The sequence below is a fragment of the Zingiber officinale genome, chromosome 4B (genome assembly GCF_018446385.1).
Source record: "Zingiber officinale cultivar Zhangliang chromosome 4B, Zo_v1.1, whole genome shotgun sequence".
Taxonomy (NCBI): domain Eukaryota; kingdom Viridiplantae; phylum Streptophyta; class Magnoliopsida; order Zingiberales; family Zingiberaceae; genus Zingiber; species Zingiber officinale.
In genome coordinates this window covers 92,098,117-92,123,328 of record NC_055993.1, presented here as the reverse complement: position 1 = coordinate 92,123,328, position 25,212 = coordinate 92,098,117, and the positions used below count along the sequence as shown (strand labels likewise).

Genomic DNA, 25,212 nt, shown 5'->3' with positions numbered 1-25,212 from the left:
AATAGGGTCTTATTTGTGCCAGAGATGTCTCCCTAGTTCTCGCTCTAACATTCTCATTGGCTCTGTCTGTGATATACGCAGGTCCGCAACTCCCAGCTCCATGTACGTAATTCCCAGTTCGAAGTCTCTCCTCCGTCAATATTTTCGCCTGACCGGCCCCTCCATCTGCTCAGCTTCCAGATGAGATCATCTTCCATTACACTCTTCCTATAAAAATGTATTTTTAATATTACAATTCAAGGTCAACGTGCCACAAACAGATCATGTCTGCTTGTTCTTCAACATGTTTATTGATTGCAACGTAAATCTGACTAATTTACTTTATATTAGTTTTGAGAAGAATTCAAGATTGTTGTGGCATCTACACGAGTATGCAAACACAAGAAAGCTAATGGTGCTCAATAAAGGCAGGAATCAGTAGTAGTTGTCGAGCCTCATCTTTTGTATATCATCAGAGGGGAACCAGTATGATCAGTAACCTCATGCTCAATTCTCCAAAACCAAAGTTCGTCGTGATCGAGATCTTACCGATTACGAGTATGCATGACCTGTTGAGGTCTGAAGAGCTCTTGACCTTCGGAACCATGGCAGAGACGATTAACTTTAGCTAATTTCTTAACCAACAACAACAACAAGTGAAAGGGGAAAAAAAACAAAAAGAGGAAAAAGGCATAAAACCACTCCAAAAAAGCATTAAACATTTGCTTTCTTAAAGCTCTCTCTTTTGCTCCTGTCAATCAGGGCTCGAGCACAAAACCACTCCTTTTTAAATGTCATGGAACGAATAAGAACCATTTGAAATTGACAACTAGCTTCACGAAAATTCACAAACACCCAAAGATCTCTCTTTCTTTTTATGTTTTTTTTCTTAATAATGCGGCGGAGATAATCTCACCCGGTGGCATAGTGAAGTCAAAGTCAAAATCAAAGTAGTTGGAAACTTGGATAAATAAGTCAAAGTAGAACTCGGTTCAAATCAAATCGAGATCAAGGTCAATCGCACTTAGGTTGAATCAGACCGAGCTCAGATCAATTTAGACTGAGTCTGGATTAAATCAAATCGAACTCTGATCAAATCAGTTTTTTTTTAAAAAAAAGCCTCAAGTCAATTCAACTTGAGTTGCATCCAAATATGGTCCGCATAAATTGGAATTTGACTCGACGATAGTTGAAGCGTCGTTCACCGGAAGGGGTGTATCCTTTGGAAACTAGGATCACTCTTTCACGTTCTATTTAAAAGTAATCGGTTGTTGCACCCAAGCAAGCAATATCATAACTCTCTATTTGTCTTCATTCATTTTCTTGCAATGACACATTCTTAAGTCTTTTCAAATCTTTATGGCATCCTCAAAGTTGACCTGAAGTGAGTCGGTCTATTAAAGTTTGACCTAAAAGAAGCTTGACCTCCTGAGAAACCCAATCTGAAGGAAGCTGATCTCCAAAGAAACTCAATCTGATAGAAGATTGGATTGACTTAACAAAGATTGACCTAACTTATAGCTAGCCGATCGAAATTACATAATCATAATTATTTTGGAAGGAAACCGACCTCTCAAGATAATATAAGATTGACTTAACCAAGACAGACCCAACTTGTAACTAGCAGATCGAAATTACACGATCATAATTATTTTGCTGAATCGTTCCAGGACTAAATAGCTTCTAAAATATTGTCATTGTGCCTTTACATATTCAGAATCTTATTTTTCATTCAGCAATTTATCAAAAACATACTTAGATTTTTGAATTTATCAAAAAATGCACATTATTTAACATTTACTAAAGGGCGCATCTTTTTACAGTGGTTTTCCCATTCTATCCTCCTAATAAATTTAACTTTTTTCTTTTTTCTTTTCTTTGTCATTTCTCTCTCTTCTCTTTCTTTCTATGCATGCAACTTATCTTCTCTTTTCTATTCTCTTTTTTATCTTATCTTTTTTTTTTCAATTTGTTTTCTCGACCCTATTATAAGAGATAAGACCCACGCTGGACCTGATATCTCTTCATATCTGGCCCAATGTAGGCCTGATATGGGGAGATATCAAGCCCAACAATAGAAAAAAAGAGAAATTTAGGTTTTTCAAAATCTTTGGTCCACTATTAGGAATGCCGAAAATAACAATGGAGAGCATATTTAAACTCCTTGCAATTTTAGAAATCCACAGGACTTGAAATGATTACAATCTGAGGTCTCTAGGTCGATCAGTGGATTTTAATCGAAATCCACTAATCGACCTAAAGACCTCATATTGTAGTCATTTCAGGTCTTATGGATTTCTAAAATTACAAGGAGTTCAAATATACTTTCTATTATTATTTTCGACATTCCTAATAGTGGACCAGAGGTTTTGAAAAACTAAATCTCTCTTCTTCTTTTTTTTCTATTGTTGGCCTTGATATAAAGAGATATAAGCCCCACGTTGGGCCTGATATCTTTTCATATCAGGCCCAACAATAGGAAAAAAAGGAAAAAAAAAAAAGAAATTTAGATTTTTCAAAATCTCTAATCTACCACTAGGAATGTCAAAAATAATAATTGAGAGTATATTTAAACTCTTTGCAACATCAGAAATCCATAGAAACTGAAATGGGTGCAATTGGAGTTCTCTAGATCCATAAATGAATTTTGAATGAAACTCACTGATCGACCTAGAGACCTCATATTACAACCATTTCAGGTCATGTGGATTTCTAAAATTGCAAGAAGTTCAAATATGCTCTCTATTATTATTGTTTGGCATTCCACCAGAAGTTTTGAAAAAACTAAAGGTGCGTTTGGTACACACATTTTCCATTTTCATTTTATGGAAAACGCGTGTTTTATGAAAAATGATGTTTAATTTGCGTTTTTCGTACTTGTTTTCTAAAAAAAATAGCTAGCGTTTTCTAGAAAAACAGAAAATGACAAAAAGTCATTTTCTATTTTCTAGAAAACACGCGTTTTCCAGAAAATGAAAATGAAAAATGCGTGTACCAAATGCACCCTAAATCTCTTTTTTTTTTCTTCCTTTTTTTTTCTGTTATTGGACCTGATATAGGCCCAATGTAGGCCTGATATGGGGAGATATTAGGCCCAACACCAGGAAAAAAAAGAAAAAAAGAAAAAAAAAAAAAAAAGAGAGATTTAGTTTTTTCAAAACCTCTAGTCAACCACTAGGAATGCCAAAAATAATAATGGAGAGCATATTTGGACTCCTTGCAATTTTAGAAATCCACATGACCTGAAATAGCTGTTGTAACGACCACCCTTCTTACTACTACTACTACTACTTTCTAAGGTGACCGTTACTTAACTATTAACTCTACTTAACCGGTATGATCGAAACCACAAGGAATCCCTACCGAAAAATTTCGGCAGAGTCTCCCTTGTACCGGTGACCTTAAACTGAGATACAAACATAATATACATCAGCCACAGGTAGTTGGAACATATAACAAACTCTCACGCAGTTAAATAAGTATCAAACACTACTCACATCACAAATAACCCAAACGTACATACATACTAAACTAAGTACATCTTAGCATGCAATCTAGAACAACAATAATTTCAAATAAGATGAATCTTAAAGTACAACTTCAAAAGTTTCTTAATCACTAAAATGCGGAAAACTCAATAACATCCCAAGTCTCTCCCATAGTCTTGGCATCACACATCATCGAATACCTCCTCGTCGCCTTCCTTTGCTAAAACTTTTCCGTTCATGTATCTACAGTAAGAGGAAATGCAATCTATAAGTAAAATGCTTAGTAAGCGCTATCTAACTCACAAAAATCTCGATATGCATGTACATATATCTATAACATGAACTAACTGAATGCTTACTGAAGACTACTCATGCTCATCTACTAGTAAAGGAATCATACTGAAAAGCTAAACATGTAAAGCAAATCTATACAATCATTTTCTTTCTTCCTTTTGAAATACACGGCAGCTACTTTAAACCAAAACCGCTCAATCTAAGCAACATACTTAGAAGCCAAAAGAACAATCAAATCTCGGAATCCACTCTAGGATTTTCATCAAGCTCCGGAAAAAACAAGAAATCTGAAATCTCAATTCATGGCAGGAAATCCTAAAGCCACAAATACCACCGAAATCAAAGAATGAATTTGAGAATGTGAAAACCACTCTTACCGCAGGTGAGTAAGCAACTTATAACGTGTTCTTGGATTCAAACCGAGAAGAAAGGAAGGTTCTAGGGTTCGAGCAGCTCAAATTCCGGCTCTTCTTCGTGCTCACAGCTTCTCCTCGACGAGAAGTGGAGAAAACCCCTCGGAGAACTTTGGCCGGCCGCCGGAAAATAAAGCCCTAGCTCGGCTTCATTTCCGCCCGAGCAGAAACGCCGCCGTCGCACGCGAGGAAGGAGAAGGGAAAAGCTAGGTCACGGAAAAATAATCAAGCCCTAAGTTCTTCTCTTATAACTCAATATTCTGTTAACTTCTTTAAATAAATTTGCTACCCTTTTAAACAGAACTGGCCGCGTGAACACTTGGTCAGCCGCGCATGGGTTAAGGCTTGGCTCGTGGGTTCGAATCCTCAGCCAAGCCTTTTATTCCCAATTGTTTTCTGCTATTAACTACTTACTACTTAAATACAATTCGACCTTTATTAAATTAGCAATGCCTGCTTGCACACTTGGTCAGCCGGATTCGTTTAAGGGTTGGCTTGGCCGGAGGTCACGGGTTCGAATCTCGACTTGGACATTTTTTTTGTCGAAACTTCTTTCGTTTAGTAAAAATACCAAACGACATCCAAAAATTACATAAAAATACTCTAAAAATTTCTAAAAATCTCTAGAATATTTCTAAAGTATTTCTAAATATTTTTAACCACTATTAGAACTCCAAATGAGGAAATTTGGGTCGTTACAACTGTAATCTATGATCTCTAGGTCGATGAGTGGGTTTCGGTCAAAACTCACTGATGGACTTAGAGGGCTCCGATTGCACCCATTTCAATTCCTGTGGATTTCTGATATTGTAAGGAGTTCAAATACGCTATCCATTGTTTATTTCAACTTCGAAAAGATGTTAAAATATAATAAGAAAGAATCAGCAAAACAATCCTCATACGTTGAGCCTAATATGATTCATATCAGGCCCACATATGAGGATTTTTGTCCATTCATCATTATTACAATATTACACCTTCGTATAAGCCGAAATAAATAATGGATTAATTTCTATTGATTTCTAAGGTTACAAAGAATTCAAATATGTCATCTATTGATTATTTCGACTTCTTTAAATCTATTAAAATGTTATCAAAAAATTAACTAAACTCTAAACGTTGTGGGCCTGATATGATTCATATATCAAGTCTATGTTATGTATACACGCATGGGAAAAAAAAAAAGAGGAAAAAGAAGAGCGGAGAGGAAAAATTAAATTGATTGCATATATAGAAGAGAGTAAATAGACGAAAAAATAAAAAAATTATAGTGAAAAGGAAAAAAATAAATTTATCAGAAGAATAAAATAAAAAATATATTTAAAAATATGTTCTATCATAAATATTAAAATAATCATATATCTTTTAATAAAATTAAAAGAAATTATATATTCTGTGAGAAATTTCATTTTTCATTTACATTAAATAGCTTATGATGTCATAGCTTATCAGTGTTTTTAAATATTTATGGTCGATTACTTCAATCATGTCTCTCCATTAAATTCTATTCCTACCACCTCACCAGTGATGTCATCTTCCTAAATTAACAAAAATATTCAAGGACAAAAAAACAGGTGTCTGCCAGATCGAAGCAGTACTGGATTGAACACAAAGTTGTTTCCTTTTCCTGTGCTTGTTTATTGTTGATTGTTTATTGTTTTTTTTAAAAAATTTTTTTGCAAGGATTCAAGAACAGGTTGTGAGTCCGATCTTCGATCAAAGAGCAAATACTACTTCTCACATAAAACTCTAATAGCATACACTGAATAACTCCCATGAACCATACAGATACAAGGAGACATCTCGACAAAAGTCATGTATATAATCTCCATCAAACCACTAAAACTCTGCAGATTCTTCAATTTTTCTAGTTTTTCTTCATCTGTCCAAAGCGCTAATCACCACCCTGCTCGATCATGGATCAGCTTTCAGTAAAAATTTGAAACAAAAAAAAAATGCAATCTTTGTTTTAAAAATTTGGTTTTTTTTTTTTTTGTTTTTGGAGAAAGAGAAGAAGGTAAGGAAAGAACAGGACGAACCAGTCATAGACAGTGGGCTTCCTCGGCTCGACGGCGTCGGATCCCCCGCCCTCCGCCGGCGCCGACTTCCTCCGGGGCCTCTTCCAGTCCCCCCTCGGCGTCGAAGCTGCAGAAGCAAAGAAAAAAAAAGTTCAAAACCGATCTCGCTGAGGTTCCACGACGCTAGCTGTCCTACGGGCGGCGGTCTCACCGGAAGCAGGGGAGTCAGGGGCGCTGCGAGGGGAGGATGCGGCCGACGGAGACGAGGGACCGCCGATCCGGAGGATCGTGATGCTCCTCGTGACCTGGAGGGCAGCAGGAGGCGCCGACGCCGTCGAGGAGGAGGAAGGAGAAAAGGAGGAGGACTTGCGTAGTCTCCCGAGGCCGGAGTCCGGCGGAGGCCCGGCGACCGTGTCGTCCCACAGATGGTGGAGAATTCCCATTCTCTACTCAATTATTAGTGTTATTATTCTTGTTATAATAACTAAGTAGCGCCCGCCATAAACAGCGTAGCGGCCGTTACATCAAAATGGACGGACATATCGAAGGCTTCCCTCAAATCGCCAGGGGCGTGGGCATTTATAGAGGGAAGTGAACGGAGGAAAACAAATGGCCATGGTATTGGTGAAAATTTCATGAATGCCATTGGATAATTCATATGCATTATTGTTCACTTATGAGATTTTTCTAGACACTTGTCTCTACGAGTAAAAGACTTAAATCCTACGGTCCCATGACAATGACAAATTCATATATTTTTCAAATATATAATTAATATTATTCAATCGACATCACACTATTCGTCATCGCTTTGTTCTAACAAAGTTATTTTATAAAAGTAAATGATTTGGATTCACTGGTTCCAATTTTCTCAAACGATGTATCATTTGAGAAAAAAAAACAAAATTATTTATGAAAAATAAAATTCAGTAGAAATCTTTCTATATTTATTTAAAATTTTTAATGGATGGTCCGTCTGACCCCTAATTCGTTTTAAATTAAGTTGAGTTGGAGATTTTTTTTAATCCGCCTTACCGTTCTAATGATCTTATAATAAACAAATGATACAGTTAGATTTTTGAATCTATCCGTTTGTCAAGAATGACCGATACTATTGTGTGGTGTCAGTCATCAGAAGAGGGGAGTGGGCGAATTATTGAGCCATACAAATGATCAAAATCTATCACTGTCTTTGATAGCTGTAATTTCCACACCAGAGACTAATCCATAGATTAGGTATCAGTTGCTGTCATTAAGGAGGGCAGTAATAAGAAGCTGTTGTGAGGGATATGCCATATTTGAGGGTGCGGTTGAAGTAATTGGTGATTTAGGAATTAATGCTTGCTTAGAAGTAAATGGTTTCTTGGTGTGACTCCTTAATTGAAACTGACCAAGCAATAGTATGTGCAAACCAAGACCCTAATCATTGGTTTATCAATGATAAGTTTAAAGGAAACCATAGGAGAGGAAGAAGCATTAATTATTCTAGGGACCAATATTATGCTTGAGTTATATCGAAGAACATATCCTCAATTTCCTTTCAAGCAAAAAGGAACTCCTTTTTCCTACAAAGAACGTAACCGAAGTGCTTCTTCACATATGCTTTTACAAGATGTGCTAAGCACATGATAAAGTACTACCAAGTTTCAAGTTTCATTTAATAGTGGTAAAACCAACGAATTCATTAGAAGAATCATATCTCGTAACAAAAAGTTGAACTAACACAAGAACATTAATACATGCTTGAACGGCTAAAAAAAATTCATATATTCCCTTGCAGCAGTTTCCTAGAACTGATGCATCACTCGATCATGCAATGGAATTGGAACCGCACCTCAGAATCGGATTCGTTCAATCTTTTGTCTGCTTGGAATTATTAACCTCTGCAAGAAGAAAGCTTAGTAAATTACAACATACAGATCTAATAAGGGGGTGTATTTTATCATATGGGATATCAGTAAAAGATGGATATATATCTTTTTATTCTAAAGTGCACTAATTTTGATAGACTCGTATGTAATATGTGAGCATTAAAAAAATATTAATATTTCATTGTACTAGTTCTGTCTGTATTCTAAAATGCGTCAGTTTACTTAAAAGATGCAATAATTTAATAGGCACATGCAGACCAATTTTAGAGTTTGTGATATGAAAAACAATAAAAAATATAAATATCTCACAAAAATTATATCTCACAGATTTTTTTAATTAAAGGTGCACCAGCTTTGTATTTGCATATGCAACAAATTAGTAGATGTAGTTACACCAATTTAATAGACGTCTACGTGCAAGTATGATAATATGCTTTGAGATTAAGTATGCGACTACTAATGAAAGTGCACACGGATAAGAAATACATTATGCAAAACGCATGGCATATGCAAACAACACATTTTAATCACAAATGACACCTTATTTGAGTTATTTTACTGAAATGAAGTAGAATTACTCCCTAGAAAACCATACAATGTGCATCACCAAAATCTTGAATGAACTTATTTTAGTCCTCATTAAATTTACAGGTGTTGTGAAGAAAAACAAAATGAAAAAGGTCCAACAGATAAAGCATATGCTTACCAGAAAGCCAAACCATTGCTGAACTTAAAGAAGACTGTCGAGTTGAGCTTGAAGATCTTGTATTGCGACCATCCCGAGACTTTCAATTTCTTCCGCCAGATATTCAGATTTTATCAGCGTCTGCAGCTGCAAATGAGCTTCAACTATATTTGTCCTGCAATGAAGGACACTGAAATTAGTAGTCCATTTGACTAACAATCAAGTGTTACAAGTTACAACCCTATGTTTCGTCAAATCACAAATCTATATTTTTACCTAAAATCATCTTTTGATAACCACAGAACAGTTTTTAATCAACAAAATAAGAGTAAAAAAGAATGATTGGACACAGGTATCTTAGAAACTTTGAATCAAACTACAATAGTTTTTATTTTATTTTGATTTTAATCAACCAACAGAATAAAGAATCTAGGATAACTTTTGAGCTTTTGATTTGAAGAAATCAGTTGAGTCTAACTCACTTGATGGGTTTAAATAAAATCATTCTAGTTGATGGGTTTTGCAGATATAGCTTCATTTTTGTCATTACTTGAGGCAAGTCTTTCTGAATAGCAGTCGCAACCTGTTCGTGCCAACAAACTGATTAGCACGATGCAAAACTATCAATTTTCCTTTTATACTGAGCATACCTTCTGAACTAACTCAGAAACTTTGTCAGGAGTAGCAAATGCTTGACTCTTAAGTGGTTTTGCTAGAACAGGATCCAACTTCTGCCCTTGATTTCCTGAGGATATTGCAACTTTGACTGCAGTAACCTAAGAACGAGAGATTTTATCACAGCGATTTGAATCTAATTAGATTGATCATCTTGAGTTATTATAGCTCACAGTAAAATGCGGCAGCAATCATGATGAGAAAATTTGCAGCCAACCAAATGAATTAAATTTGTTATTTTATGGAAAGCAGAAAGTAGATAGGATCAAGCAACTTACGAAATATAAGCAAGTTTTGCAACCATCATGTTAGTATCAAGCATTAATGTGCTATATGTATTTTATTCGCGTCAATCAAAAATCAGTAGGGGATTGTTCTGCTTATGACGAAGAAAAGTGGCACTGCATATATGTTGATCACTAACCACATAATCTAACTGGTGTACCTAAGAATGAGAAGAATGTAATACCTTTGCAACAAATGACAGCATGGGATCTACCACTAACTTTGTAGTAGCCATTATAAATTCTTCACAAGTAGCTTTAAGGCTTTTCTCGAGTTCCTGTAATCAAATAAACTTAATCCAAATGCAGAGTTGTGGCAGCAGCAAATTTCATTTAAAAACAAACTAATAAAGACAAAAAAAAAAAAATCAAGAACAATCATAATAAATTATTACACAATGTTGTGGGTTTGCATGTTTCAATTGGCAACGTCACAAGAGAAACAAGAGTATAGAAGAACCAAGAGCTCTATTGATTTTTGAATGAATGTAACAATGAAAAGGGGCCTTGTATTAGAGGCCTAAGAATTGCATGATCCAGAAAGACTACATAGTAAGTTTAAAATTAGAAATGTTTTAGATTATTTTCATTTTAACCAAAAACTTTTCATTTTTAATATCATCACTCTTGTGATCTTTTCAATGGTTGTCCCAGCATTGATTAAAAATTTCCTGGTAGTCCAATGAAATTTGACAAAGGGAGAACACACTGACAATGTTCGGCTAGGTGTGCCGCTATACGTTAATAGCTAAAATCAAATTGCTAGACTACTATAATTGTAAGTGTGCTGATTAATTTATGATTGTGGTTTCACATGTATTGCCTGAAATTGAAATAGCAGCTTATTAATCTGCACAAATTACAATAGAAAGGTGGAAGATGTATGGAACCCCTGAATTTTATAACAATAAAATTCTAAAATCTGAATAGCACCTTCTTTGCATCTATCTGACTCTCAAGAACCCGAGGTGAGAAGGTTCTAGCTAAGGAAGATGACATCGACCAATCAAATAGTGAGGACTGACCTCTGAGAATCCTCCTCAGATGCTCCTGGAATATCCAGTAAAACATGAGATCATTTCAAAATGAAGTTACACCAAACTTTTTGCATTACTATGGCATTATTCATTAAGGAAAAAAAAAATCATAATGAAAATGAACATTGCTAGATAATATAGAGAAGTAACACCACCTTTGTTTATTTATCATCATGTATGTTTAAATCACAAAAACATAAAGTTAACACAAAAGTTTAGCAGTTATTAATGAAAAATGATGTTAAGAAATTAAGCACCATAACAAGAAAAGACATATGAACAAGCTTTGGTCTGTTACAAGGAATAAAATTCTGATTTGTGTTTGATTAATGATTCAATAGCAACCAATCTTGGTGATGTTGCACCAACACGGGCATAAACTCACAAAGAGGAAGAATCTCACGTAGAGAAGGCGGTACAATTTTTATTGATTGTGAGATGAGCATTACATATACATTTAGACTTGACCCTATGAAAACTAGAAAATAAATAACCAAATTGGGAAACACAATAATGAATTGATTTACCTAAATAAAAGATAAAAACCACAAAAGACAATCTACTAAACAAATTGAATTCTTTTTTAAACTGAAATTGAATTCAAAATTCAATTATTCCCAATTTGCATGACTTAGTCAGATTTACTTCCAAGTTACATGTAGTCTATAAATCTCGTGGCTTATCCCTTATTTATACTTATCACTTTGTAAAGTCCTGAGAATTTTTAACCTTGCAATCCTCCATTATATCCCAACTTTCCATTGTTGTACTCTTCCCTATTGCTTGCTTAAGCCCATTGCCTATTGAGTTTCCAAGATTTATCCTCTTAGGCATGGGCACAGCAGCTGTCTTCGTCCATAATGCAAAATGTACAGATATCAGTATAAACATAAACTATGCCTTCCCCAAATTAAAATGACAATCAGATATTACAATTTTCTCCAAAGATACAAATTATCATGTTGGCAGTCAGTTAAAATATCTTCATTTCAACTTGCATAATAGTAACATATAGTCTTCTTCCAAAATCTCACAAAACTAACCAGTTTAATGCTGAGCCACAAAAACATTTCCATACAATTTTTTAGCTCATAGATAAAAAATATCAACTGATCCTTGCATACTTCAATTAAACCATGTTAACCCTGACAAATGCATTGCCTAAAATACTTATATTCACCAACATGGTGAAAGTAGCTTCAATACTGTGTCAAACTTATACCAGAATAATAATTTTCACCACTGAAACCAATAATTCTAACTGGAAGAGTCCATTCTATCAATCAAACCCTATATGTGCAACATAGTCACTGCATATTTAGCAGATGGGCACATCAACAGTGAAAACAAAGCATTCCTTGCCTAGAGAGAGACACTCTCCATGCCCATATGGGCATACAAAAGCCTTCATCTCTTTTAGTGGTGCAATGTTAAAAAATTGATATACAGTGGATAGCTGATTGTGGGCTTTCTAGTGTAGACATGACGACAAGCTAAGCTTTAACCATCCTACAGGAACTACAAATTAATCATTTTCTACTTTCTTGCAGTATATTAGCAAAAGGAGCAGAGATACAAATAAGTGTTCGGCTAGCACTAACCAATAAATGAGAAAAATCCAGCTCCTTGTGAGTTACAGAAAACTCAATGTCAAATGGTGCTATCTGAAATTTGACAGGGAGGATTAAGAAGAATGAGATCCCTTGTTTGCTTCAAAAAGCCAAAATGGTTTTTTTTGTTCATGATAGTTAAGTGAGCAAAGAAGAAATTACTTGCCTGTTCCCTCAAGATAAGGAGGTGCTTGATAAGAAAAAGTTGTCCATCCATTGTGGATGACCTCTTTGTTACCAATTTGCTGGCATTCTGAGCAAAGTGGCTGAATGAGACATTTATTTAAAACAATGAAAGACACCAAGAAATGTCATTTTCAATGAAATTATTCTGTTTTGCATGCACACACAGATGTTATTCTTCAGCTAAAAAACTTAAAACATATAGCCTGTATAACCAAACTCTTTTTTAATTGTTATCATCATCACAATCAACCTTGTTACTCTTTATTAATCTTACCCAATCATTGAAGTTTATGCCTTACAAAATTTAGGCACATATTCTTCTTTTATGCATATTTCAACAGATATAATTTCATAATTTCCCTTTGGGTATAACCACATAGGACTGTCACGTGGGCAAGATTCTGGTTTGTATTTTATTTTGTGCCACTATACCATTAGTAATCCTAATCTAGTAGGACAAGGATATGAATCAGATCTCCTATGAACAATTCTGGTGAAAATGAGTAAACAGACCTGAATAGATATGGAACAAAACTCCACAGCTTCCTGAAATTTTGTTTTAAAAGTTTAGACATATTTACCAATAGAATATTTCATTAAAGGCAAATTGTAGGGAAAAACAGCAAGCTTCTTTTTACCTGAGCTAGACCAGTAAATACAATGGGCTCCAAGCAATGGTATAACTTTGAGAGGCATGACACTGTTTTTTCCAGTGGCTGATAGCAAGTCTTGAAAACATCTGAGTTATCGTCAACCTTAAATTAAATTAAGCCAAAGTTATTCAGAAGATTAAAATAGGAAAAAAAAATACACATATTAATTAATACTTAATAGGGTAAACAGGTAGCTATATATATAATAATTAATAGTTAGATACTTAATAAGGTAAATAACTAGCTCAAACAAAAGTGACTAAAATATTTGTAATGAAACACTAATCCTTTACCTTACAAGATGTGAACAGGCTTCTTATACCAGAATATAAATTATTGCATGAGAACCATCTAAAGTAAAACTACTTGGTGCATATAAAAGTTAACCAGAAACAAGCATGCAATTAACAAATATAATAAGCTTATGCATGATGAGCCTATCTGAATAGATTCTACCTTTTGCATGTAGGCACAGGACATAATATTAAGGAAGAAAAACAAAAGTGAAAATTTTTGTATTTGGCAGAAAATACATATGAGAGGATACATACACTAGCACTTGAAGTTGCACCAACAGATTGCTCTAGTTTTGCAGGGTAATCAAGTTCATCGGAAGAAGGACGGTAATTAGCAATCTGCCAATAGTTAATATTGATATCATTAATTAATCATCAGTACCAAAAAACAAATAGATAGAAGGCAACTAGTTAGTAACTCATTAGCTATTAAGCTTAAGTATTTCAAAACTATTCGCACACTATCTATGGGCACCTTAAAAGTTTTAATCAAAACTATGAGATGATATGTTCTATAATATAATAAGACTCTTTTAAAATCTTAAATTGAAGATGGTTTTCAACAATTATAGTTGAAATAGATGTAGCTTCAAAGAAAATAGCATGAGGTATGCCAAACAATATTATTCCTAAAGGAACTGCATATGGAGCATCTTGAAAAACAAGGATAAAGGTTATGATTTCATATACCAAAACACCGAGGTAAAGGTTCTTTACATGAAAGTCCCTTCTTTTTGACTTAATCACATATAGCTCCTCTACTGTTGATATTGAAACTCAGTACTTTGCGTTTTCCATCAAGAGGTGTCAAATTACCTTGCAAGAATGGTATCATAACTTAGCCTATTCATGCTTGTTCCATACAACAACAACCAAGCCTTTTCCCACTAGGTGGGGTCGGCTGTATGAATCCTTTGACGCCATTGAGCTCTATCTCTTATTATATCATCATCTATATTTAAATAAATTTTATCTTGTTTTATTGTTGCTAACCAAGTCTTTTTTGGTCTTCCTCTTCCTTGTTTGATATGCATGTTTATCATAGTTTCACATCGCCTAACTGGAGCATTTATTGGTCGTCTAAGTACATGCCCGTACCATCTTAAACGTGTCTCTCGGAGTTTTTCCTCAATAGATGCAACTCCGACTTTCTCTCTAATGCTCTCATTTCTTATTTTGTCCATCCTCATATGTCCACACATCCACCTTAACATCCTCATCTCTGCAACTCTCATCTCTCATTTTCTGCTCATGTGCTCAAGTCACAGCCCAACATTCAGCTCCATATAACATAGTAGGTCTAACTGCGGTTTTATAGAACTTACCTTTAAGTTTAAGAGGTACTTTACGATCACATAAAACACTCGACACTCCCCTCCATTTCACCCATCCTGCTTGTATTCTATGTAAAACATCTCTCTCAATCCCTCCATCGTTTTGTAAAAATGATCCTAAATATTTAAATCTCTCGGTTTTGGACAACTCGTCCTCTCTTATCTTAACAATTGTTTCATTACTTCTAATATTGCTAAACTTAAATTCCATATATTCTGTCTTTAATCTACTAAGCTTAAAACCTTTCTCTTATAGTGTTCCCTCCGAGATTCTAGTTTAGCATTTACTCCTTCACGTGTTTCATCTACCAAAATAATATCATCTGCAAACAACATACATCACAGTACTATGTCTTGAATGTGCGCAGTGAGTTCGTCCATAATTAGTGTAAAAAGATAGGGACTTAGAGCTGATCCTTGATGTAACCTTATTTTTATTGGAAATGCTTCAGTTACTTTGCCTGAAGTCTTTACTCTGGTCGTTACATCCTCATACATATCCTTAATTAGTTCAATATATGTTACGCTAACATCTCTCTTTTCTAAAATTCTCGATATAATTTCTTTTGGGACTGTATCATAAGCTTTTTCTAAGTCAACGAATATCATGTGTAGATCTTGTTTTTGCTCCCGATATTTTTCAATTAATTGTCTAAGAAAATGTATAGTTTCTATTGTCGACCTTCCAGGCATGAACCCAAATTGATTTTCTGTCATTTCCTTAATCTTTTTTCTATTACTTTTTTCCCAAAGTTTCATAGTATGACTCATTAGATTAATACTCCTATAGTTTGCACAATTTTGTATGTCTCCCTTGTTCTTATATAAGGGAACTAAAGTACTTATCCTCCATCGATCAGGTATTTTTTTCGTTTTCAATATCATGTTAAATAATTTTGTAAGTCATTCAATACCTTGTTTCCCTAAGCACTTCCATACATTTATCGGAATATCGTCTGGTCCAACGGCTTTCCCATTGTGCATCTCATTCAAAGTTTATTTTATTTCTGAAGTTTGAATTCTACGATAAAAATTAAAATTTCTATGCTTATTTGACCTACTTAAATTAGCTAAGTTAAGTTGGTCACCTAAACCTTCATTAAAAAATTGATGAAAAAACTTCTTCCTGCTCTTTTATTTCTCCATCGTTTACTAATACCCTATTACATTCATCTTTAATACATTTTATTTGGCTAAAATCTCTTGTTTTCATTTCTTTCACTTTAGCTATTCTATAAATGTCTCTTTCCCCTTCTTTTATATCTAGTTTTTTATATAATCGTTCAAAAGTTTCATTTTTTTGCTTCATGTGACATTTTATTTTTAAGATTATGATATTAGTAGGGAAATTATATTTTTAAGTTCCTTGACAGAAGGCAATATTAGCTAGCTTAGCTCAACAGGAATATTAGAATGCTTGAACCATAACCCCAGAATAGTCACCTAAAAGTTGACAAACCACCTGCTATTGATTTATGTGGATACAACTGATCGACTTGACTGTGCTATAAAATTTTAATTATCCAAAAAAAAATGTGGATACAACTGATCCACTTGTAAACCATGACATTCTATTCCTCTACCAAGATTAGAGGTTAGGAAACCAACAAAATATATCTAACAACAGATTTGGGACTTCTTTATGAAGCTGTTAAGGTGGAAATTCGACAGATTTTTAATAAATCAACTGCAATAACAGAATCATCACGCCCATAGCACATTAAAATTAGAATTTGTTGGCTCAATCTTGCATAACACTTTTTTCAAAATTCATTACTAATGGCATCAATAGAAAAGGCATTCAGAATTATTCAGTCAACCTAAGAATTTATAGGTAGGCAGTTCGGTTTGAAACTGGGAGAAATATCAGTTTCAAACAATTTGAAATTTCAAAAAAATGTTGCAAAAATGCAGTGGTAAAGAAGTCAGTTTTGGCAAGCAATACCTCTTCACGTATATATGTTCTAGCACAAAATGTCAGTCTTTCATGAATATCTGCTAGTATCCTTTCCAATGTTGGGCGTAATCCTGCAAGTGACTCACCACGTCTACTTAGCTGCTCTCCTAGAACTTCAACTTTCAGAATATCAACAAGTTCACAAAGTGAATCAAGATTTGCTTCATGTATCAGTTTAGGTCTCAGTGTATCATACAGATATGTGGACCTGAGAGTTAATAAAATAAAATAAAAAATCATTCAAAAGTAATAATGGAAATTAATAAAATAGAGTAAATATATGCTTCAGACAATGTGACATCTATCAAAGGGAATGCAAACATGAGGAGATATAATCTACTTCAATCAAATATGAAGAGTTAGATCCTGCAGATGGATAGCAAAGTATTAGACCTGAGAAAAAAGTGTCCAATTTTTGTGAAACCATATAACACTAAACCCTAGAAAAAACAATAGATTAAGATTAGTCTGTTTCTAGAAGAGACATTGTGCTTAAAGCATTGATTATATGTTCATTGGTAGTGAAAAATCCAAAAATTCTTGTTATCTGTAAACTTCCTGAATCTAAGATGACATTTGCTACACTATTAGTTGCAAAGAACTTGCCAAAATAAGAAGGCAGAATTTTTTTCTATAAGAATTGACTTACAAAGGATTTATTAAAGGAGACAAACTCGAGACATCAGCCGAAGATGATGCAAAGAAATGTTCAAAGAGTTGGTGCTCAAGCTGACAAACCTTTAAGAAAATTCACCCATAAGAAAATTCAGTTGTACAGCACCAATAGTCTGTGTACTAAAATTTGAATCCAACCGAAGATTTTGATTACAATGAAATAAAATTCACCTGCATTAAATATGCACATCCAGACCTAGTTAAGGATGGCAACTTTTCTTTCTTTGAGAACTCTGAGATTCGTTGTTGCACAATACCTTTCACCTGAAAAGACACATGCAAAAAGAATGTTAAAAATGACTAACTATAACTGAACATATTAGAGTAGAACCATGTACTCACCAAGGAAAGCCTCTGCTCACAGTATAGTTTGTGGCATTCTTTAAGAATTTGGGTGTACTCTTTCCTAGTTCGACTCTCAATTTCAGCTAGGATGGGTTTCATCTGCAAATGTTGAATCCAAATTACATCCTATTTAACGGCAGATCAACCACATGTATTTCTAATAAAATTGTAAGATATCTAATCCTTGGCATATATTCAGGTTACTCAGAATATAATTTCCATAAACTAAATAAACAGAAGTTTCTTTAACAAAGCTTTGATTGTTTATACCTCACTAGCTGCTGCTTTGAAGCGAACATAAATAATTGATGCCTCAACACCCTCTGAAACAGTTGTTCTGCTTGAACCACTATCACGTATAGCAGCTTGAACCTGCAGCAGAGAAACTATGTTTCAGATGGTTATGTGAAGTTTAATTGATAAAAAAAATTCTTCAGATGTTTCATTCACCTGGGAAGAAGCACCTTTTAGAACAGAAAGCACATGAGACCGAATCATGCCTAATGCTCTTGACTGTAAAAAGATATCAGAAATTGTTCATTGTCAAACCATAATGACAGTGAAATTATGGCGAACTGATACATTCACACTAAATGAAAACAAGTGACATGCACCTGAAGTTGTTGAAATTTGACCAAGTAAACACCAGATTCCGCATACTGAGGATTGCTCTCAACAAATCTAGTTTGGAGCATCGCATGTGCAAAAACAACATTTGCAGTTGTCAAACGATGGAAAAATACTTTTGTGATGAAATTGCAACATCTTAAGTGAAAATCACTCACGAAATGCATTCATCAAGGCGTTTTAGTAAAGGAAGAAACTCTCTGCTATTGATACTCATATTTGGAGAATAGAAACTGGAAGAAACCTACAAAAGACACAGGACTCTGCATATCACTAAGAAAACTATATTAAATCCAAAACACTTAAATTAACAATTTATAGGGGATCAATTAAGTAAAATTACATCCAAATAGATGGTAAAAGCTTTACAGGTGGATTGTGGTGGTAAATACATAAGACAATTCAAGAATAGCATATAAAATACAAGTCAAACGAGCAACAAGAACTCATTTATGTGAGACTTGCGTTCAACTTTATCAAGGGTGCATCTAGATACAAACCATGATTTGGTTGTTTATCTAAACAAAATTATTTATCAACTAATAAAGAAAAATGAAAATGTATTAAGCAGAAGGTTAAATCTCATTAAAGTAGACCACTAACAACATAAAATATCAATTAGCGCCTTAGCAGTTGAATCCACTAGACAATAGAATTTTTCATCTGATAAAGACCAATGAAAAATAATAAATAATAAAGTTTCTACAATACAGTACCTATAAATTTTAAATTAATGTAGCTATTCTATTATGCTTATCTTATATTTTTGCTGCCCAATTTCTTCTAAAAAGTTAGAAAGAGCTTGATATTGGGCATTACATTTGATAAAAGTGAGGAAAATGAAACAGATAGAAAAGCTAAACAAAGAACACAAGGAATAAAAGTAAGACAATGCATTCATGAAAAACATTATTAGAGGAGATGGTGATACATTCATGAAAATTTTTATTGTAGTGTATGACTACCTATGCTGCAAAAGTACAAGCAATCTTTGACTGAAGAACTAGGTCTTGATAGTGGTTTTCATTGAATCTGAGAACAACTACTATGTGGGCAAATCTGTTGCTTCTTAAGAATCATTTCTAAGTGTCTAGGCCAGAAAAATTTTACTTGTTTAAAAATTTATATCTTATAATGTTTAAATAAAATTCTTTATTAACTTGAACAACTCTGACAAAAGCTATCAATGCTGGCAGGGTGTCAATAAATACAGCAATCTAGCACTTTATATCTGTTGTTTGTTTTTCACCTTATAGACTCTTTATACTTGAGCCTAAATCTTACAACTAATAGACTAAGCTGATTGAACCATCACAGGCACATAAACCACAAGGACGCCTTGATTTTTAACTAAGAATAATAAAGGGGGAGTCCGCTGCACGAAGCTCCCGCTAGTGCAGGTCTTGGGTTAGGGTCGAACCGAGTTGGGTCTATTTTATACAGCCTTATCTTGTATTTTGCATGAGGCTGTCTCCGTGACTTGAACTTGTGACCTCAAGGTCACATGACTACAACTTTATCGTTGGGCCAATGTTCCCCTTCTGACTAAGAATAATAGAGAAACAAATAAATATTGTCTCATGATCTTAATGCTGCCTAGTTTCTGTTCCTACATTTATCAGGAAAGAGTTCATTTAATATAATATAATTCAGCCAGACTAAAAAGAAGAATGTGCTAATCAATCAAATAAGTACTTAACAAAATTACTATCAAACCTTACATTCTCCAATTCATCAAAGTACTTGAGCTTACTTCGAAGTGCATCTGCAAACTCAATCAGTCTTTGTTTTTCTATCAACTATAAAATCATAGGAAAAGAAAATGAATATAAGAATTCATATATACTGGATAGTCATTGATTCATATTTCAATTTTACAGAACCCCAGACAACACAAATAACATAAAACTCAAGCAGGAGAACCTAAATTAAATTAATTGAGATTAAAAAGCAACAAGAAATATCAACCTTCAGTATTGGAGCTCATGAACAAATAAAAAAGAGTACATGAGGATGGAGAAAAGTGATTATGCTAAAAAGGAAGCTACATATCACCCCTTCATTTCAAAATATTGAATCAAGTCAAAGCAACAGCCTATTTCTTGCCACACAATATTTGTGATGATAACATATTGAAAGCCTTTTTGTTACAAAGCCCATCAAGAACATGACACCACATCCCTCCCCTGCTGTATATCCTAGGGAACTCGAAGCCACTGACCAAAAATCAGCAAAACAAGCTTAATATGTCATTTTCTCAAATAAATTAATATAGGGCAAGCAATCTCAAAATTCAAATACAAGGATATTGTAGCATATTAGGATTTGAGTTTTCCCTGTAGACTTGGCATCTTCCTGAGTCAGTGAATGACCTTAGCCAGGAAACATGCTCAGTCACACTAAAAAGAAGTGAGTACAGAAAATTTATTCACAAAAGAAAGTTCACTCTCAAATTTTAAATAATGTACTCCAGTACATTCATAATAGAGATATTTCAAATTATTAAAGACATAGTACATTTCCAACACCATTGTCACATTCTCCCTTGACAGGTTGATGCATTCCTTCATTAAAATCCATTCACTAAAAACTTTATGAAAGTGCTTCTACTAACTATAAGGTAATATACACAAACTTTAGTACTGAACTGACTGTGCAAGGTATTCCTTTAAGACCTAGACACTTGAGAATTATCTAAACTAGGAAAGTGACAGCAAAAGCATATTGCATAAAGCATTACAATCAGATAGTAACAGCTATTCAAGGAAAACATGAAAAGTTTAGGTTGGAACACATACAAGACGATCACATGCATCATGCAAAGTTTTTGTCTTTGTGGCAACAGTCTGGTGAAGCAACTGAAGTTCATTGAACAAATTAAGGGTCTCATCCACCTGAAAAGTTAGGCAAACCAGCAACAGTTTATATACATCATGCTAAACAGATGTAAACTAGTAGTGACTATATATTTGTTCCCAACCAGAAGGGAGAGACTTGCTTCCATTGTTGTTGTGGGAAAATAGACACTCATAAGACCACATATCCAAACAATCTTACCTGCTGAAGAATTCCATCACATATCTGAACACGGTCCACCAGTGTATTAACATAGAGACGATACTTTTCCTCTGTCTAAAATTAAATTAGAATGTCCATCATTTTGTTTCCATATGCAAAACCATCTAATTTTAGTCAACTGAAAAGTAATTGGTATTTATCAACCTCTGACTTCATAGCTGATTCAAGATCTGAAAACCATTTGTAGAACTACAAGGAAATGATGATAAGGCGTCAGAAGAAATTCTTTGAAAACTAAACATATTCTAGAATAACTGACAGCTTTGTGGAAAGCAAAGGGTGAAGAGAGGGAAGGTGATCCATGGTACAATAATAATGTTGCTACAATTCCATCTAATAAACAAGATAAATGAAATAGAATAAAAAATAAGATAGCTCAAATCATGTCTTTTCTTTTCTGTTCATTTCAACTATTCAAATTCCCTTCTATTTACTCCCTCCAAATAGGCACCACATTAGAGAGTCAATAGCAAGGCACAATATGGATGGTAGATTTATGACAATAGTCCATTTTAAACATTGAAATTGTAAGAGGAATGTATGTTTTTCGATCTGCAATGTTTCAATTTTCATGAAAAAAGAAACATTTACCATGGTTTGAGAGTTGCCTTTTCTAGCTTTATTGTTTCTCAAGCACAAATAACTAACTCCGGCTATATACACTTTGATATCTAAATCCAAACTTCAGTCAGTAGATCGTGCTAGATGCACACTTGATGTCATCTTATCATGGTTATAGAATGTCAATATAACAACTATAACTCTCTGAGTGCAATTCTGCACCTTAATAAAAACATTAGTATGATCATCCATAATGTGCTAGTTGGACAATTTCCTATATAAATTTTGATTGAGGAACTTAAATTCCCAAAACGGTGAAATAGATATTTGATCAGCCAATACCGCTATCTGCTTTTCAATTTCAGTTGCAAAGGACATTTAAATAAATGCAATAGCATGAAAATCCCGTCATAAAGGAAAAAAAATCTAGATTTTTTTAGAAAACGGAAAAAGTTTAGTTGACTTGCTAAACAATTAACTTCTTAACAGACAAGTGTTAGCATATGAGTGCACCAACAAGGGCATCATATACTATTTTATGTTTCTAATGTATAGCTTCACACCCAAATGAGGAGTAGAAGAAAAACCTGATGAGTATTGACTAAGACGACATCTATCGCCCCAGAATCCTCCAATGTTAAAACATTAGGAGAAGCTACTGAATCACTACCCTTTGCTGGAACCTGCTCCTGAGACTACAGCAAATAAACTAGGATCAGCAGCAAAGAATTTAGTCAAAGAAGATTTTCCTTACAACGTATCGACTACCAAGCAATTAAACAGCAATTGAAAACCCAGGAAGAAAAAAACGACACTTCGAGCCCAGACGTAAAATAAAAAAATCCTGAAGTCATCGAAACTCGGAAAGAATTGAACAGTGTACGAGACAAACTAAGATGAGAATATTGCAACACTCACCAAATTAGGAGGGAAGGGCCTCTCCGCGACTGCATTGGACAGCGCCAAGATCGCGGCTTTCTGCTGCTCCGTCAAGGGAGCATTCTGCAGGGGAAAGATGCAGATAAAACAAACATCAATATCACGTACTCCTAGCCGACTGGATCTGATGCCAAACGCACAGATCCACATCGAAGACCTGCCAGGGATGGCGACATCAAGGATAGGATGCCGGATTACCTGCTCCCAAGTGGAAGCGAAGTTGTAGCCCTTGGATACGGCCCCAGATTTCGGAAGAGCGTTAGCGGTCGCCGATGCCGTGGCCGCCATGAGAGAAGAGGAGAGCAGATGCCGGAGAACTGAGAGGCGACGAAGACATACAATGGATCCGACTGTAAATGAAATCGGATCCTTCGCGAAAACCGAACCTGATCCGAACCCGGTTTGAAACTCCAACAAATTACCTCCTTTTTTTTTAATTGTCAAATTACTCCAAAACACCCTCCATTTTTGAAAATTCTTCAATTTCTTTGAATCACGTGATTTGGCTTCATACATACTCACTGACAAAATTTATGAAAAATTAAATAAATTTATATATCAACAACAATCTCAAAATAATCTGAAAAAAATCAGAAAAAAAATGGAAAGTTTGCACATGGTGATATTCTCTGGCCAAGAACAAGCATTGAACTCCAACCTTTTTCTCTTGCTCCAAATGGAAGAACCTTAAATAACAAACTTCAAAAGCTTGTGGGAACTTGTCAATTTCTTTCTGAATTGAGCACAAAAAACATGTCAATTTCCTCCATTGGCTATCCTGGTTCAAGTATTTTGTTGATCACTCAACACAGCAATGCCTTTGTGGAATGAAAAGCAGGAGCATGTCTATTGTCTATTGACATGTGATTTTAGAAGCAAGTGAGGATGATATAAACAAGGGAAGATGAAGAGCATTCTTCACATGATATAAATAAGGATTAAGGCTTTCATTGTTGATCTACAACACCATGGCACTTCCATTCTCTCACACTAGCATCACCATTCCAAGAAGCCAAATTGGGAAGAGCAGGAGCAGGGATTGGTTGTGCCACAGCAGCAAAACACTTACTGAAGCATCAGTTTCATTCTGCAAGTTCAATGGCAGTATCAAGGTATGATTTAATTTCCTATGTAAGTTTTTGATTTTGAGGGGAAGAGAAGGCATACAACTTGTGCTGAAGGATTTGCCATCTGTATTTAGGTCTATGAGGATCGAGCTAATGGAGTGGTATGCTTCAGAAACGAGAAAGGAGAAATTGTTTGTGAAGGACTGGACGAAGGACCGCGGTTCAATCGACCGGCTTCATCGGAAAAAGGATGCAGATTAAAGTAAGCAAGGCTTGTTACACTATATCTGAACAAGGATGTTTTGCAGATTTAAGAGCTTTAGATCCAAAGCTTCCTGTTCGAGCGATCCAAGATGATGAGCTTAATGGATCACTTGGAAGATTATCTGAATCACTGAAAAATTTGTATTATGGAGAAAAAATGTATCAAAATATACTTAACAAGCTTGGCTTTTGAACAAGAAAGTTCATGGCATTTAAGCATTTGGCTGTCTAATAAACTTGTTTCTTGTGAGGACAGAAATAACTGCAGGGACCAACTTTTGTTTGAGACTCCAATGAACCCTGACTGCATATGACAATTTGGACAATCATTGCAAGCCATGGTAATATTTTTTTAATCTATTAACTCTTCAATAAATAAAATTTTAAAAAGTAGAAAATAAGTTACAGAGGCAGTATACTTTCATTATTTTTCTATTGGACTTCATTAATTGCAAGAGAAATAATTGATAGATTTGCTATCACCTACTGAACCTTCCCTCCGGATTTGTTAGCACCAGCCTTAACCTTCTTCAACCCGAATCCATTTCAGCAACGCAAACTACAGAGCAGTTCAACAAGCTTAAACCAAACCCCCAAATAGATCACTGTTCAGCGATCAGTCAGTTTCCTCCAAACTTATTAACTTATTGCACCAAACTAAGTTGTCTCTTTAATGAATAATAGGGAAAAAAGAGGTGATGAGAATCTTGTTCATCAAAGCTTTCTAAGTATTACTGAGAACTGAGAACTAGTTGTTTTTTGTCTTTTCAAATCTTGTGGCCTCGAAGTCAATTTTTTGTCAAAATGTTCCAGAAATACATGTGCAGAAATAGTGGAAGATTTGGGCGGTGAAAGTTTCTTTTACAGTTTGTGGAG

The 25,212-nt window shown here is 34.6% G+C and overlaps 2 protein-coding genes across 2 annotated transcripts; both read right to left on the bottom strand.

Annotated features, from left to right (window-relative positions):
* Positions 1-5,885: 5,885 nt before the first annotated feature.
* LOC121975526 (dormancy-associated protein homolog 4-like) lies at positions 5,886-6,755 on the bottom strand. Its single transcript, XM_042527231.1, has 3 exons — positions 6,404-6,755; positions 6,214-6,319; positions 5,886-6,080 (listed from the first exon to the last, which is right to left on the bottom strand). Exons 1-3 carry the CDS (start codon positions 6,633-6,635, stop codon positions 6,053-6,055), a joined length of 366 nt encoding a protein of 121 aa, XP_042383165.1. The 5' UTR covers positions 6,636-6,755; the 3' UTR covers positions 5,886-6,052.
* Positions 6,756-7,810: 1,055 nt separating this feature from the next.
* LOC121975525 (conserved oligomeric Golgi complex subunit 3-like) lies at positions 7,811-23,347 on the bottom strand. Its single transcript, XM_042527230.1, has 26 exons — positions 23,204-23,347; positions 22,985-23,068; positions 22,654-22,761; positions 21,650-21,694; positions 21,485-21,559; positions 21,226-21,321; positions 20,149-20,226; positions 18,586-18,671; positions 18,415-18,481; positions 18,251-18,313; positions 18,071-18,172; positions 17,798-17,899; positions 17,627-17,719; positions 17,430-17,518; positions 16,769-16,988; positions 13,745-13,828; positions 13,179-13,295; positions 13,054-13,086; positions 12,521-12,607; positions 12,346-12,408; positions 10,641-10,757; positions 9,893-9,985; positions 9,399-9,524; positions 9,231-9,331; positions 8,770-8,923; positions 7,811-8,075 (listed from the first exon to the last, which is right to left on the bottom strand). The coding sequence occupies exons 1-25, from the start codon at positions 23,291-23,293 to the stop codon at positions 8,794-8,796; spliced, it is 2,349 nt and encodes a 782-aa protein (XP_042383164.1). The 5' UTR covers positions 23,294-23,347; the 3' UTR covers positions 7,811-8,075; positions 8,770-8,793.
* Between the last annotated feature and the right edge of the window lie 1,865 nt (positions 23,348-25,212).